This window comes from Temnothorax americanus, unplaced genomic scaffold (assembly GCF_048541705.1).
Source record: "Temnothorax americanus isolate GAGA-0224 unplaced genomic scaffold, ASM4854170v1 Scaffold72, whole genome shotgun sequence".
Taxonomy (NCBI): Eukaryota; Metazoa; Arthropoda; class Insecta; order Hymenoptera; family Formicidae; genus Temnothorax; species Temnothorax americanus.
Window position 1 is genome coordinate 707,015 of NW_027509795.1, and position 15,486 is coordinate 722,500.

At 49.4% G+C, this 15,486-nt stretch overlaps 2 protein-coding genes across 2 annotated transcripts in view; one reads left to right on the forward strand and one right to left on the reverse strand.

Moving 5' to 3' along the window:
- The window catches only part of LOC143906524 (octopamine receptor Oamb-like), a 41,208-nt gene that overhangs the window by 23,700 nt on the left and 2,022 nt on the right, over window positions 1–15,486 (forward strand). The window contains exon 3 of the mRNA XM_077422664.1: window positions 3,880–4,538. Coding sequence (XP_077278790.1) covers window positions 4,278–4,538 — 261 coding nt within the window. The 5' untranslated portion in view covers window positions 3,880–4,277. The remainder of the gene's footprint in view (window positions 1–3,879; window positions 4,539–15,486) is intronic.
- On the reverse strand, window positions 6,011–10,317 carry LOC143906516 (uncharacterized). Its single transcript, XM_077422653.1, has 2 exons — window positions 7,884–10,317; window positions 6,011–6,160 (listed from the first exon to the last, which is right to left on the reverse strand). The coding sequence occupies exon 1, from the start codon at window positions 10,171–10,173 to the stop codon at window positions 8,569–8,571; it is 1,605 nt and encodes a 534-aa protein (XP_077278779.1). The 5' UTR covers window positions 10,174–10,317; the 3' UTR covers window positions 6,011–6,160; window positions 7,884–8,568.

A 15,486-nucleotide genomic window follows, 5' to 3' on the forward strand; every position in this document is an offset into this window, starting at 1 on the left:
TTTTATTTGATTTCGAGGAAAACATATAATCCAGCGGAAATCGATGAGCGCGGAGAAAACGGAGGCGTTTCCTCAACGCGACTTGAGGAAACGTTATATACTAAACGTGAAAAATTATTCGTAGCAAAATTCAGCGTCGCGCTCGACAAGTGGAAGACGCGTTGTTTGTGAAGATTGTTGAGGAAGAATAAGAAAACAGTTCGAAAAGGAAAAGCGTGAAAGATAAAGGAAAAATTCCGGAGACTGTCAAACGATTCCAAGTTTCCGCGGTCTTTTCCTTCGGATAGAAATCGGTCTCCGAGAGAGAGAGAGAGAGAGAGAGAGAGAGAGAGAGAGAGAGAGAGAGAGAGAAAGGAGAAATAAAATCTTCCGCCGGTTTGTTTTGCGCGGAAACCACCGCGAAAGGTACGGACTCGATATCGAGAGTCCTTGACAGCGAATAAAACCACCCACTTGCACTTCGAAAAAAGGGGTGAGCGGTGGATCGTCGGAAGGGAGGAGGAGGAGGAGGAGGAGTACGTCTAAAGTTGTTTAACGAAACTGATTTACGCGGAATCTACGCCCTGGGAATTTTCAGTGTCCCCGGGTATCGGTCGTCCCTATACACTATACGCCCTGCATTTCCGGACACGTCGACAAACGATCGGCGGAAGATCGCGAGAAGACTGCGCCGAAAAATTTCCGTTCTCGCCCGTTCTCGCACCCGCGTATTCGAGGCGGAACGTGATCGTACTTTCTAGGAAGTCGGTCGCCGAAAAGTCAAGCCACCCAGTCTCGTTTGCCCTTTTTTGCCGCGTAACACGCCGCGCTGAAGGGACGTCCGTGAAAGGGGGAGGACGCGGGAAAATAGCGCCGAGAAGGAAGGTTGCAATTTCCGGCCGGCCACGTAACGGTAAATTCATTGCGCCGGGAGCGTAATCCTGAGGGACGAGCGCACGTAAGGCATTCTGAATCGAGATTTCGTGACTTAGGGCACAAATGCGCGTCCCATAGCGCCGTTTGTTAAGGGCAATACATATACATTCGGACTCTCTCTCTCTCTCTCTCTCTCTCTCTCTCTCTCTCTTTCTCTCTCTCTTTCCGCCCTTTTTCTCCGCTCGCCGCCCGGTACGATTGCCCGAAGACGACGACGAGAAGGAACCAGCGCGAAGAACAAACGGGAAACTTCTGATTCGCGCTGAAGTGACACGAATCGTGAATAGGCGGAACGTGATTGTCAGAAGGGCACACATTCTGCCGAGCGTAATACGTTCTGTCACGGCGGATTATAAGGAACATCAGAGTCAGTATAGGCGAGAATATTCCTCGCGAAGATCTGTTGAAGCACGAAACGCGGAAGCGAGGCGAGAATTGAAGTAATTTAATCGAAGTGTGGTAAGAAGAGAAATAATTTTAACTCTATCCTTCGCTTTCTCTCTCCCGCCGCCCCGAAGTCGTCAAATATGGAACGACGAGAGTAATCCGATTTTTTCGCTTAACGAGCGGCCATTTATACGCGCTTTCATCGTAACGGAGATTCTCTCGGCACGAAAAGAGTCGGGGATTTTCATTCGACGAAAGATCGTGAAATATATTCGTCGTCGAGTTGAGCGGCAAACGTGTACTCTCCGCCCGCGAAGCAAGCAACAGGAATCGCTGATCCGCTATCGCTCAACGTCGATAGAGAGAAGCGAAATTTAAGAGAAAAATATTTTTTTTATTCTGGAATCACGTAGGGATCGCGGCCGTAATCTGTTCGTGCATCCTTTCGATCGTGCGCGTTCAAATTTGAAAGTTCAAAGCGTTCCCTTCCGAAGACGCCATCAATAAGAAGAACGTATCTTCTTTAGTGAAACGCGAGAACTGGAAATTGATTTAACGACGCAGTACATCGCTAACCCTCAGCTTTTTACCGGCTAAAGCGAAACGTTCGTTAGAGTCGGAAAATCCTGTGGAATATGTATATCAATCCCAGAAAGAAACGCGCGAGATATCTTTTTGTTTCAAAATTCTTTAAAACGAAAAAGTTTCATACCCTTTCTCGAGAGGGTTCGATTGTACGTTCACGTTGACAAAAGTATCGTGGGCGATTTAGGATTGCTTCTCGAAATCACCCTCAATTTACAGGAAGATTCGCCCACAGCTTCCTAGAAGCAGTTTCACTTTATATTGAACTAAGAAAACGGGGAAAACGGGGTGACTGAGTGAGATCGAGGGAAGGGGCATTTAACGGGTCGTTTCGACGCCGGTAAAACTCGCGGTGAACGCGCAGTCGACGATCGCACCTAATAGAGGCGACGACGCTGTTTTCAATTTTTGTTCGGGATAACGTCGATCTCTCGAGCGGAACGAGCGGCGGAAAACTTCCGTCGAATTCGATTTGGTAAACGGGATAAAGAGCACCCCCCGCGAGTGGGCGAAGCCGAGGACGGATGATAGAAGTGGCGTCGGTGGTGGGTAGATACGTGATCGTCGTGGGTGGTTTGTGCAGGGAAGAGTGAAAAGTGCAGTCGAAGCAGTATAACGTGGCTGAAGCGGCCTCCGGAGGAGAGGTTGCAGGCCGCTGCGGGTTTTCGATATCTCCACAACGCTGGCGAGGGGAAAAGGGAGAGAAAGAAAGATAAAGAGAGAGGAGGCGAGGGCATGTGAGGGTTGCGACGACGATCAAGCGAGCAATGTCAGGCATGTCAGGAGATGCCAGCTATATACAAACACATTTCCCTCCCCGTATCTTTTTTTAGGGATACGCTAATAGATCCGCGGCACGTGGATCGCATGACAATAGGTCGATGACGTTGACGATTCGGACGATTTCATCGAGGCGATTTTTGTCAAGGTCCCCCGAGCCCTTCCGGCGCGCGTTACGTCAGCGAAAACTGTTGCCGCACGAGGTAGCGTATATTGAAGCATAAAAGAGTCACGGTCGGTCTCGCTCCGCGTGTAAGTTCTTACTTGGCGCGAGACACTATCGCGCGTGTCTCTTGATCACATTCGTGGAGTCGCGCGTTTCGTTCGATCGAATAGCGTTAAGTATGTAGCCGTGATTGGGAGAGTCGCGTAGAATTCGAAACGCGATAGATAATTAAAGAGGAGATTCGAGGAATTTCGCGTAGAAATCGTGCAGTAAAGGAGGCGACGATCGACTGACGTCGCGGCTCGATGTAGATCGCGCGCTCGAAATTCGCCAATGACGGAGGGAAAATGGAAACGGCAAACGACAAGTGAGCCGTAGACATTCGAAACACAAACTAGATCAGTAGCTCGCTAAATTCGATACCCTCGGCTCTGCGCGCTGTCTGAACCAACGTCGTTTAAAAGGTCGATTAGATGACATATTCGAAGTGCAACGCGAGCGATTGTGCGATATGTGTATATATATGCGGAGAGAGCGAGTGTTATCGATTATCCGGGGGATATAACGTTTTGCGATCGTGCTTGCGACCGCGAAACTATAAAGTGTCGGATTGACTACCGCGGGTGGTGTATGATCAACTGTATCGACGAGCGTGCACGACGCGCGCATTAACGAGCTCATCCGACTATAATCGTCAGAATATTGACGGAAACCCACGGGGATTGTGGTCTTCATTAACGACCGCGTACGACGAAAACATACAAATAGTTTTCGATAAACGAGAAAAGGAATTAACTAGCTCATAGCAATTAACACTACGCCGATGGTGCAGAAGCGAGTGTAATTTATTCGGCAAATTTGACCGTCGTTTTTAAGAAAGTCTAGTGAAAGCTTAAGAATAATTATAAAACGAGTTGTATAAATTCCAGATCTATAATTTTTGTGTATAACATTAGTTGCACGACGTAATGTCTCGGCGACACTCGCGTAAGATATAAATAATCGAGAAATAGATAATTAAGAAATCAAACGCAACTAATTGATAGATCAACACACGAAGGAAGCGTGGTTGCCCTCAAGAGTTCAAGGACCACTGTAAACATCGAGCTTCTTCAAGTCTTCTAGTCCTGCCGTCGAGCGAATCGATCTCGGCCAGTCATAAAGTCTTCGGTTATTAATATATCTGGTAGCGCGAAGCGTGAGAAGATTGTGGTGTTCTGTGAAAACTGCAAGGATCACAGTGTCCGTTAATCGTTTTGATTACCATGACGTTTAAGTGTTAACCGCGGAAGAAAACTTTGATCCCGTTATATGACGGCTCGCGAGATGCCTCGCGCGTCTCATCGAGTTCGCACCACCCGTCGTCGTCACCGTATCGGATATCCTCTGGAATCCTTCGACAGGATCGCACGGGCGTACCCGAAAACCGCAAGAGTTAATTAAAATGCGAGAGTTGAACGACACCGCATGCACTGCTTTATACGAGGGCGTCGAGTGGTCAAGCCTGTGGAACGTGATTGCCCTAATCGTCCTGGCGATCGTCGATGTCATGGTGGTGGTGGGTAACGTCCTAGTCATTCTGGCCGTCTATTGTACCAGCAAGCTGAGGAACGTGACGAATATATTCATCGTGAGCCTGGCGGTCGCCGATCTGTTGGTCGGCGTCGCCGTCCTGCCGTTCAGCGCGACCTGGGAGGTTTACAAGGTAAGATCTTTTTTTTAATGCGTCAATTGGCAACGAGTTCACGAATAAATATTTTTTTAATGTAAAAAGAGAGAGAATTAATATGATTTTATAAGTTATGGGAATTGGAGGATTTTTGTCGAGCAAATTATCGATTTATGATTAAAAATGAGAGATCTATTTAATGTAATACTAGCGGCTTGGTGACAAGAATTGAACTGACTCTTTGTCCAGCGCGGGTCGTTGAAATAAACTTCGCTTAACAAAAGATACAGTTATTGTCATAATAATACATCGTCAATAACAAATACGTTATAGCTTTAAATTTAGAGACTACATTATAAGATAGTGTTGAGATTAAAAAATTCAATGCATATAAATATACCAAAAAAATGTGTGTGTGTGTGTGTGTGTGTGTGTGTGTGTTACATTAAATATTTCTATATTTGTTTATAAATTTTATATTATTTTTCTAATAATTATTATGAAAAGGAGATGAAGAGTACATTGACAAAAAAAGAAAGCGTTCGATAAAAATGATTTATCGTATCACAAAGAGTCGATCGTGCTTTATTTAAAGCAGCGCCTCCTGTTTCGCACTTTATATTACCCTGTCAGGGTTGTATTTTGAATCGACGATATTCACACTTTGTCGTAATCAATAGTGCATTTTTCATACAACGGCCGGGCACAATAGCATCAATCGCAACGGCATTACGTATCGATACAACGACAAGGTGCCTGCCAGGGAAATTTCATCCACTGTACTGGACGCTCACTAATGCACGATTTTCGACAGGATCGATTTAGTTTGGCCAAAGCATCGAATTCTGTCCCACGCAATATCCGCTTGTTGTCCCAGGCGAGGTGTATTTGGCGGTGGATGGGGTGCGCATTGTTTACAAAAAATATTACTATTCCGAAACGTACTTGAGCGTAATATTCGAAAATTCAGCCGTTCCGATATTTGAAACTGGTTTTTATTTCAATGCGAGAACTACAATGTAAAAACTGTGTTTAATATAGATACGTATTTTTGGACATTATAGTTGTCTATCTCTTTTGTTTTTTTGAGATCTTTACTGTAATTTATCGATTCAATAGATCTTTGCGGTAATATTTCCCGTATCTTATTCAACATTATTTATATAAAAATAATATTTTTTTTAGAAATTTTTCCTTTTTTTTAATCGTAGTTAAAATATATTTATACGCAAGATATATTTTTAAAAACAATTACCACATGTGAAAAAAATAATGTTTCCAAGCACACAATTTTCTTTCTCCTTCCGAGAATATCGCATCGTTAATCGCGAGACACTGCTCCTCTCTCGCTCATCTTTTTCTCACGCCGAGGTAATTCCTTCGACGTATCTCTCAGGGGCTCGTTACGCTACTCCTTTGAGCTTTGTGTCTCATCTTTTTTTTCTAATATGATTAAAAAGTATCATGAGAGAAGAAACGCACGATGGGGACGGCGCGGCGGTACATACATTTTATCCCCGAAGTCGTCAAACGAGTCTTGCCGGTTTAAGTGGGATTCACGGAGGATGCAACAGTTTGTTGGCTTTTCCCTTTGGTCCTTCCAGCTTGGATTTCCGCGTGCCTGCGATATTCACGTGTGTGTACTGCTCCCCGAGAACCTGGGGGTAAAGTAACGAGAAATAAGTCGGTGGGCAGTGGATGGAGTACGGAAACGGCATGAATCTCTCTTAGCTCGAGCCGAGAATGAGGTGTTCCATTTAAGAGGACTAAGCAGTCAGATTTATCGAAGCTAAAGCTTTTTGGAGGAAATTTATTACAAAGAAATGAATTTAAACCGAAACTTGACCTTTAACACAATGTTTATTAGGATCATAAACTATATTACTAATATAATAAAAAAATTATTTTTTTAGTTGAAAATATGCATTAAAAACTTTAAACGTATTTTTCTCCGTTTCTTATTTTCTTTTCATTACAGTGATAACTCAAATACAGATACTCAAATCGACTTGAAAAAATTGAACATGTTCACAACATGTATAATTTCGGACTAACAATCTCTAAAAAGTCTGTGCAAACTCTAGTTTTTGCGAAAAAAAACTTGAACACTTTTTTTTCGTTTTTTATAAAAAAAAAGAGCTCGAGTAAAGTAGTCCTCTTAACTGAAGTTTACACGATATAGAGCAACGTAGTTCATCGCGCATTTATCACGATACGACTCTTTCTTCGAACGGTTTTCGTTCCTCCTTTTCTTCTGGAGGAATTTATCAAGCGCAGCATAGAGCGTCTTCTCAGCGCAAAGAGAAAAAATATGATAACGAGCGTCCTCGATACAGAGATGCATGGTGTATATTTGTAAATCTGTTCGATTTATTATTATTTCAATGAAAAAGTAACTTAAATAACTCCACTTAGCAGGCCAAAATTAAGTATCGATCGCTGCGTCAGTAAGACACAACAATATTGGACGCTAAATAAGAAATGAACAATAGAAGTCTGTTAAGCAGCGGCTGCTTAAAAATGTAATACATAGATTTGCAGTTGAGTAAAAAGTAAAAATAGATATCGCAGTATTGAAAAGTAAAAGATAGATATGTATCTTAATATTCAGTTAGTTTATATTAATCTCAATCAGAAATATTTAGAAACATAGAAAAAGAGATACAAGAGAGGATTATAAGCAAAATATATACTGCATTAATTTAATATTTTCTCCTATCATATTTTCCCGAAATTATACGCCTCGGGACTTCGTTTAATTGTAATGTATGCTGATAGAATGTATTTATATCATGCTGCCTAGTGCCTACTAATTACATGAGATAAAATTGGCTTTAATTAAATAATGCGCTGTCAGGCGAGTTTGAAAACAAAGATGAAAACGGGACTATATAGAGAGATATATATTTTTCACTTGTTCAACTGCAATCGCGTGAATAATATAACAAATAATTAATAGAATTTTTCCTTTATTATTACTTATTAATAGCATACTCAACTCAAGATTTTATTAAATATCTTAAATAGAATTTACTGATATATATAGAAAAGCAGACAATATTACCACATTTGCAATTTCTCTTTGCTGTGCCTTCAAATTTTATTTTTGATGCTATCATTGATATTGTATAGAATTTTAACATTTTGAATTTGATCAGCAAAATCGAAAAATGGCAAAATTTCCTTTTCAAAAACTGCAATTATTATCAGCCGAAAAGCATTCTAGAAATCCTCAATATTCGATTAGATCATGGTTGCTCGGGGGGGTGTTTATCCGCCCCGGATTCGCGAATGGTCAAACTCGGTTGAAGGACCAGAGGGCCCGTGCCCTCACGAAAACGATTAGAAATGCCAAAAAAGGGGGGGTGCGAAGCGACTCACCGTATCGTAGCCCGTGATGTCCTCGCACAGCCTCCGTCCTTCCTCCTGGTTCTCGTGGTGGCGGAGAGTCAGCCCAGGCAGGATGGTCGTGCAAGACGCATGCGGATCACGTGATCGTGCGTGCAGGCGGAAGACAAGCAAGCAAGCGTTAATGCACACGATTCGAATCACACGGCGCCGTTTCGCGGGGTGCACCCGGGCGCGGGATACCGTCCACAAAATCACTATGTGGCAAGATTCTGTCGATACGATGTAATTCTTCTCGAAAAGCGAGAGACGACGATGGTCCGAGACGTGAGGCGTCGAGTACGGCCCCAAATTTTACTGTCTTCTCTCGCGTACGAAATACAACTGTGCCGGTGCTTGCGCCTCGCGAAGACACCGGGAAGAAGCCCCTCTTCTTCGTGCTTGGGGTGGCCGCCCGCGTGCGGGCAGCACGAGTCGGGTGAGTCGCGCGAACATTGACTATCGAATGGATCGCGATCCGCCAACGTCGCGCGCGAGTCGCTAATACGAAGTGAGCCTCGTTACCGACCGTAAACGAGACAAATATATACAAAGATGCTAAGCAACTAATCTAACGCGAATACAATACAGTGACGCAACTAACAACTATTTACAAGTAACTATTTACACGCGAGTACCAAACATCCCGCCCACCAAAATGCAGCGAGATGCATTTTTTTTACGGATCGGGGTTGGTCGCCTGGAGAAGTGTGCCCATCGGCAGGGGGCACAGCTTCACCAGGGGACGCACGATCGAACCGCCCGTCACTCGGACCGTGGCGACCCGCGGAACGCCATCGCGACCCGGGTGAAGGGACTCTACGCGGCCGCGCTTCCATTGGAGAGGCGACGCGTTCTCCTCTCGAATGAGTACGAGTGAGCCCACGGCGAGCGGATTAGCGGAGGTCCACCATTTGGGACGCTGCTGGAGAGTACAGAGATACTCATGATGCCAGCGTCTCCAGAAGTCCTGGTGAATTCGCTGTATTAATTGCCATCGACCTAAGTGGTTCACGGGGAGAGGAGTCAAGTCAGGAGAGGGAATGGCCACCAGGGGCTCCATTGTGAGGAAGTGACCGGGAGACAGGACCTCTAGGTCCAGAGGATCCGTGCTCACGGGACAAAGCGGCCGCGAGTTCAATACGGATTCTATCTGAGCGAGGACCGTCGCGAACTCCTCCAACGTCAGAATCTGCTCCCCCACCACCCGCCGTAAGTGAGTTTTAAAAGATTTAACGCCCGACTCCCAGAGGCCCCCGAAATGGGGCGCAGAGGGAGGGTTGAAGGACCATCGGATCCTCTCCCGCTCCGCCGCGCCGCGCATGTGTGCTGCGAGCTCCCGAGAAGCGCCCACAAAGTTCGTGCCGCAGTCACTATATAACAAGGAGCAGCGTCCGCGACGGGCTACGAAGCGGCGCAGCGCAGCGAGGAAGGATTCCGTGGTCAACGAGAGCGCCGCCTCCAAGTGGACGGCCTTAACCGCGAAACAAACAAAAAGGCAGACATATGCCTTAAACGAGGAGACCCCTCGCGCTCGGCGAGTGACGAGCGTGAAGGGTCCCGCAAAGTCGACGCCGCTCACCGAAAAGGGCTTGACCTGGCTCACGCGGTCGACCGGTAGCTCCGCCATGAGCGGTTGACTCGGGCGAGGGTTCGCTCGGAAGCACCTATAACACGCAGAGAGCACGCGTCGAATTGCGCGATGGACTCCGAGGATCCAGAACTGTTGTGCGAGGAGATATTGGAGCGTGCGTCTACCCGGGTGCAGATTCGCACGGTGCTCCCGCTCGATTATGAGGTCGGTTAACCGGTGTTTGTTGGGCAACAATATAGGGTGCTTGGTCTCGTAGGCCAATCCCGAGTGAATCAGCCTGCCGCCCACCCTGAGAAGACCCGTTGGGTCCAAAAAGGGAGCGAGTTTGAGAAACGGTTTTGGCAGCCCTTTCCGGTGCCCTAGACGATCGATCTCCTCCTCAAACGAATCCAGCTGGACGAGTTTGATTAACGTTAACAATGCGGAATGCGATTCGTGTTGGTCCACGGCCAAGGTCGCGGGTGCCGGCCTGGCCCTGGAACGACTTAGGAATCGAGAAACGTATGCGACTATTCTACAGATTTTGTCTAGCGACGAGAAGCGATCCAATAACGCGAGCAATGAACCGGGCGGATCGAGTGACACGAGCGAGGTGATCCGCTCTTCCTCGCGGGGAAGCGACTCCTCCGAGAGGACCGGTTCGACGTGAGTCTCGAAGTCCGTCAACCACTCGGGTCCCTCCCACCACATCGAGCTAGCCACGAGGTCGCGGGGAAACAGTCCGCGCGAGCAATGATCCGCCGGATTTTGATCCGTGGGCACGTGTCCCCAAGCCGCAATCGGAATCCTCTCCTGTATACGAGCGACGCGGTTGCGTACGAATGTCTTCCATCGATGCGGAGAGGATCGGATCCAACAAAGCGCGACCGTGGAATCGGACCAAGCGCGCTCAGTGTCAATGACGGTGTGACCCCGTAACACCTGACGGACGTACGCAGTTAAATCGGCGAGGAGCAACGCGGCACAGAGCTCCAATCGGGGTAAAGAGACCGCGCGGAGGGGAGCCACCTTTGACTTGGCACAAAGAAGCAAGCGTTTGCTCTCCGATGGAGCGACGACACGCAGGTAGATTACGGCCCCGTAGCCCAGCTCACTTGCGTCACAAAAACCGTGGAGCTCATATCGAATGTTATCGCCCACTGGGAACGTGCGCGGGATACGGAGCGCGGTCAACGCGTCGAACTCCGATTGGTAACGCTCCCATTGGCGGCGGACCTCCAACGGGGGTTCGTCATCCCACTCGAGCTTTAGCGTCCATAACCTCTGGATCAGGCACTTCGCGGTGAACGTCAACGGGGTCAAAAAACCCAAGGGGTCGAACACGCGGGCCACCTCCGACAAAATGGTGCGTTTCGTGCAGTTCCGATTCAGCGGGTTGATTTGAAAGCCAAAGGTGTCCGACTGAGAATGCCACCGGAGTCCCAGGACCTTGAGGACCTGGTCATCGGCTGACTCAAACGAAAGCATCGCGTCGCTACAGATTGATGGGTCGAGCCCCTCCAACGCTTCGGAGTGGCTGCTCGCCCATTTTCGCAGTTCGAAACCGGCGCCTCGGAACAATTCGAGGAGCTGATCTCGCAGCGCGATGGCCTGACCGACGGAGCGGACGCTAGCCACGACGTCGTCGACGTACAACGATTCGAGCAAGGTGGTGTAAACTAGGGGGTATCGTTCGCGATTCTCCCGCGCTAATTGAAGCAGACAGTAAATGGCCAGGAACGGCGAGGCCGTATTCCCGAAAGTGACCGTGTTAAGCAAGTAATCGAGTATGGGGTCCGACTCCGAAAAACGCCAGACGATGCGTTGGTAATCGCGATGCTCCGGCGTGATCCAGATCTGCCGAAACATTTGTTTTACGTCGGCGGTGAGAGCCACGGGTTTCGCGCGAAAGAGGAGGAGAACCGCGACTATGTCGGGCTGTAGCTTCGGTCCGCTTAGAATCGTATCGTTGAGAGATAACCCGTTCGGGCCTTTCGCTGAGGCATCGAAGACGACGCGAAGCTTGGTGGTCGTACTGTCAAGTTTGTGCACCCCGTGGTGCGGCAAATAGTAAACCCGGCCGTCCGGAGGAGCGGCCTCCCTCGCGATGGTCATATGACCGCTATCCAGATAATCCTGCATAAAGGCGTTATAGCTCTGTCGAACGTCCGGATTTGACTTGAAACGGCGCTCGAGTGCGCGCAATCTATTTACGGCTATCGGCCGCGAATCCACGAACGTGGGAAGGCCCGACGCGAACGGGTACGAAACGACAAAACGACCCGAATGGTCACGGTAAGTAGTTCTTTCGAAGAACTCTATACATCGCTGATCCTCCTCGGATCGAGGAGGGTGTTCCGGCACGTCCTCCAGTCTCCAAAATTGCTCCACCGCGGCATCAATTGACTCGAGCGTGGTGGCAAAGGTGTGCAGTGGCCGCACTTGTAACGCCGGAGAGACCGCGCCCATCAGTACCCAACCGAACGCGGTATTGAAGGCGTCCGGTTCCCCGGCTCTCCCGGTGCGGCGACCGTCACGTAGCACGGATACAAAAGAATCCGCGCCCAGCAATATATCGATAGAGCCCGGCAGATGATATTCCGGATCCGCGAGCGGCAGTCCCGTTAAGTGACTCCAATCCTTAGAGTCAACTCGATGGTTAGGCAACGGCGAAGTTATGCGAGGGAGCACCGTGGCTTCGATCGGGAAACGAAGATCATCCCGATTCTTTACGCGAATCACGAGTGAAGTGAGGCCCCGAGTGGTGGCAGCCTTCGTCTCGTTGACGCCCAAAACGGCGACGCTATGTCTAGTCCGCGCGAAACCGCCCCTTCGAAGGCAGCTTTCTGTAATAAAGTTTGCCTGGCTGGCGCTATCCAGCAACATGCGTACTGGAAATGCGTTGCCCCTAACGTCAAGGGCCTCGGCCCGCACGGTCGAAAGGAGCACCACACTGTTAGAAACGCTGGCCATCGAAACGATGGGCTTGTTTTCGACGATGGTTGAGGGCGCGGACTCGCTGGCGCCCGAAGCTATCGAGGGAACGGTTGCGGGAGAACCCGTGTTAGCCTGCTCGAAGTGCAGGAGCGAGTGGTGTTTCGATTTACAGGACCGACAGGTCCACGAGCTGGGGCAGGTTTTGAGGTTATGACCCGAGCGCAGGCAGTTCAAGCATAATCCCTTGTCACGCGCGAGGTCGTGCCTCTCCCTTGCCGAGAGTTGAAGAAAACCGGCGCATTTTGCTAATAAATGCTGCTCTCCGCATTTTACGCACGCGGCGTTCCGGGTGACGAGCGAGGTAGTCGCTGCGCCCTTCTTCGCGGGAGTCGACGGCTTCGATTTGCCCGATTGCGCCGAAGGACCCGCCACTGACGCGAGAACCGAGCAGTAACTCGATAGGTATTGTACCAGCTGATCGAAACTCGGCGAGTCCACCGACATGTGGCTCGCTTCAAACTTCTCCCGTAACGTAGGGGTGAGTTTTTCCAGCAAGTGATTATACAGCATAAAATCCCACGCCTTGACCGGATAGCCTAACATTCCAAGAGCGCGCGTGTTCTCGGTGAACCCGTCCAATAACGCACGGAGAGAGGCGGGAGTATCCCCGACCAAAGGCTTAGCGTGTACGACTGCACGCCAATACTGCTTAGCTAACTCGCGCTTGTCCGAATAGCGCGCCTGTAATGCGTCATACGCGATGGGATAATTTTCCACTGTCAACGGCAGGTGTTTTACGACACCGAGAGCCTCGCCAGAGAGCGAAGTCAGTAAATGCTGAAACTTCTCGATGACGGTAACGTCGAGGTTATTGTGAACCGCCGCGTCGAAGAGCGCGATAAAGGTCGGCCACAGCGCGAGATCTCCGCTGAATTGAGGGAGCGCGAGCTTCGGCAGGCGAATGGCCGAGCGAGACGCGGACGATGGAGCCGGCGGATCGGCCTTCCGTGCGGCTCGAGCCAATTTCTCGTATCGCCCCACGACAGCGAAGCGCAATCGGTCGAACTCGTCGCGAATCTTATCCTCCGTCTCGAACTCGTCGTCCCCGACGTCTTGGATAATCTTTAGGTGATTTCCCTCGAAATCATCTACCACTTTCGCGACCGTCGGGTAGCGCGCCATAAATTCCGCCTTCTGAGTCGGGTTTTCCGATGCGAGCACCGAGTATTGATGAATTTCCCTCATGCGGCGAATGCATAGCTCGCGCCGCGATCGAGCCCCCTTCGTCATGGTGAGGATGATCTACACGCGCGCGAAGACACGAAAATCAACAACGGTTCGAAGGCTTTGTCCTACAGGAGTGAGAAGGATCGGGAGATGACAACTAATATTTGCGAGCAAATGTATGTGCACGTGATCAGAGCACGTGCCAAATATTTTCAAAGGTCTCGCTTCGAACGCGGAGACCAACAACAATATCGAAAAACACCGCACCGGTCGCCAAGGTCGGGAGGGGCGGGCGTCTCGAATTCGACGGTTAAGCTGAAGCAATGGAATATCGCGAATATTCGATCGCTTATTATTGCACAAACTATGATTAAGAGAACGGCACCGAGTGTGCAATCGTACTCTCGAGCGCAAAAAATAATAAGGTGTTCTCTCGGTATCGAGAAATAATAGCGCACGCAACGAATATGCGGATATTCCCGTCGCGACGTGCTGAAAGCGACGTACGGACGACAGATATCACGCGGTCCGAACGTGCTGATGATTCCGTCAAATGATGTTGCACCAAGCGTGCAGCGAGCGCGAATTTCACTTGAGAGAACGGCACCGAGTGTGCCGGCGTCTTCTCGATCGCGAGGAATTACGGCACGCGCACAATCCCCGCGCGAACTTCCCCTCACCGCGCGCCGAATACACGCGGGGGAGCGAGAGTGATCACGCGGTGCGAACGGGCACGCGTCAATTATCGCGTTAATCTGTATTGCACGCGGGTGCAGGGGTAGCGTGTCGAATAATGGCACGCGCGAACAATCTTCACGCGTATTTCTTCGCCACAGCGTGCCGAATGCACGCGCGGACAAGAGCGATCACGCGGTGGGATCGTGCACGCGCCGATTATCGCACAACGGAATGCCCAACAGGGCCGACTAATATTACGAATTAATGCGAAGTATTGCGAATCGCGCGAAAGGTTGGCGGAAGTAACGAACGCGAAGCTAGATCCGGCTCGAAGGACCAATGCTCGGGGGGGTGTTTATCCGCCCCGGATTCGCGAATGGTCAAACTCGGTTGAAGGACCAGAGGGCCCGTGCCCTCACGAAAACGATTAGAAATGCCAAAAAAGGGGGGGTGCGAAGCGACTCACCGTATCGTAGCCCGTGATGTCCTCGCACAGCCTCCGTCCTTCCTCCTGGTTCTCGTGGTGGCGGAGAGTCAGCCCAGGCAGGATGGTCGTGCAAGACGCATGCGGATCACGTGATCGTGCGTGCAGGCGGAAGACAAGCAAGCAAGCGTTAATGCACACGATTCGAATCACACGGCGCCGTTTCGCGGGGTGCACCCGGGCGCGGGATACCGTCCACAAAATCACTATGTGGCAAGATTCTGTCGATACGATGTAATTCTTCTCGAAAAGCGAGAGACGACGATGGTCCGAGACGTGAGGCGTCGAGTACGGCCCCAAATTTTACTGTCTTCTCTCGCGTACGAAATACAACTGTGCCGGTGCTTGCGCCTCGCGAAGACACCGGGAAGAAGCCCCTCTTCTTCGTGCTTGGGGTGGCCGCCCGCGTGCGGGCAGCACGAGTCGGGTGAGTCGCGCGAACATTGACTATCGAATGGATCGCGATCCGCCAACGTCGCGCGCGAGTCGCTAATACGAAGTGAGCCTCGTTACCGACCGTAAACGAGACAAATATATACAAAGATGCTAAGCAACTAATCTAACGCGAATACAATACAGTGACGCAACTAACAACTATTTACAAGTAACTATTTACACGCGAGTACCAAACAATGGTAGAATGCAACGTGAAAGGAAACGAGCGATCGGTAAATTTAAAATATTAGGAAACACAAGGA

Bases quoted from the DNA above. Each gene is read 5' to 3' on its own strand.
- LOC143906516 (XM_077422653.1), bottom strand. From the start codon at position 10,173: ATGTGGTGGGAGGGACCCGAGTGGTTGACGGACTTCGAGACTCACGTC.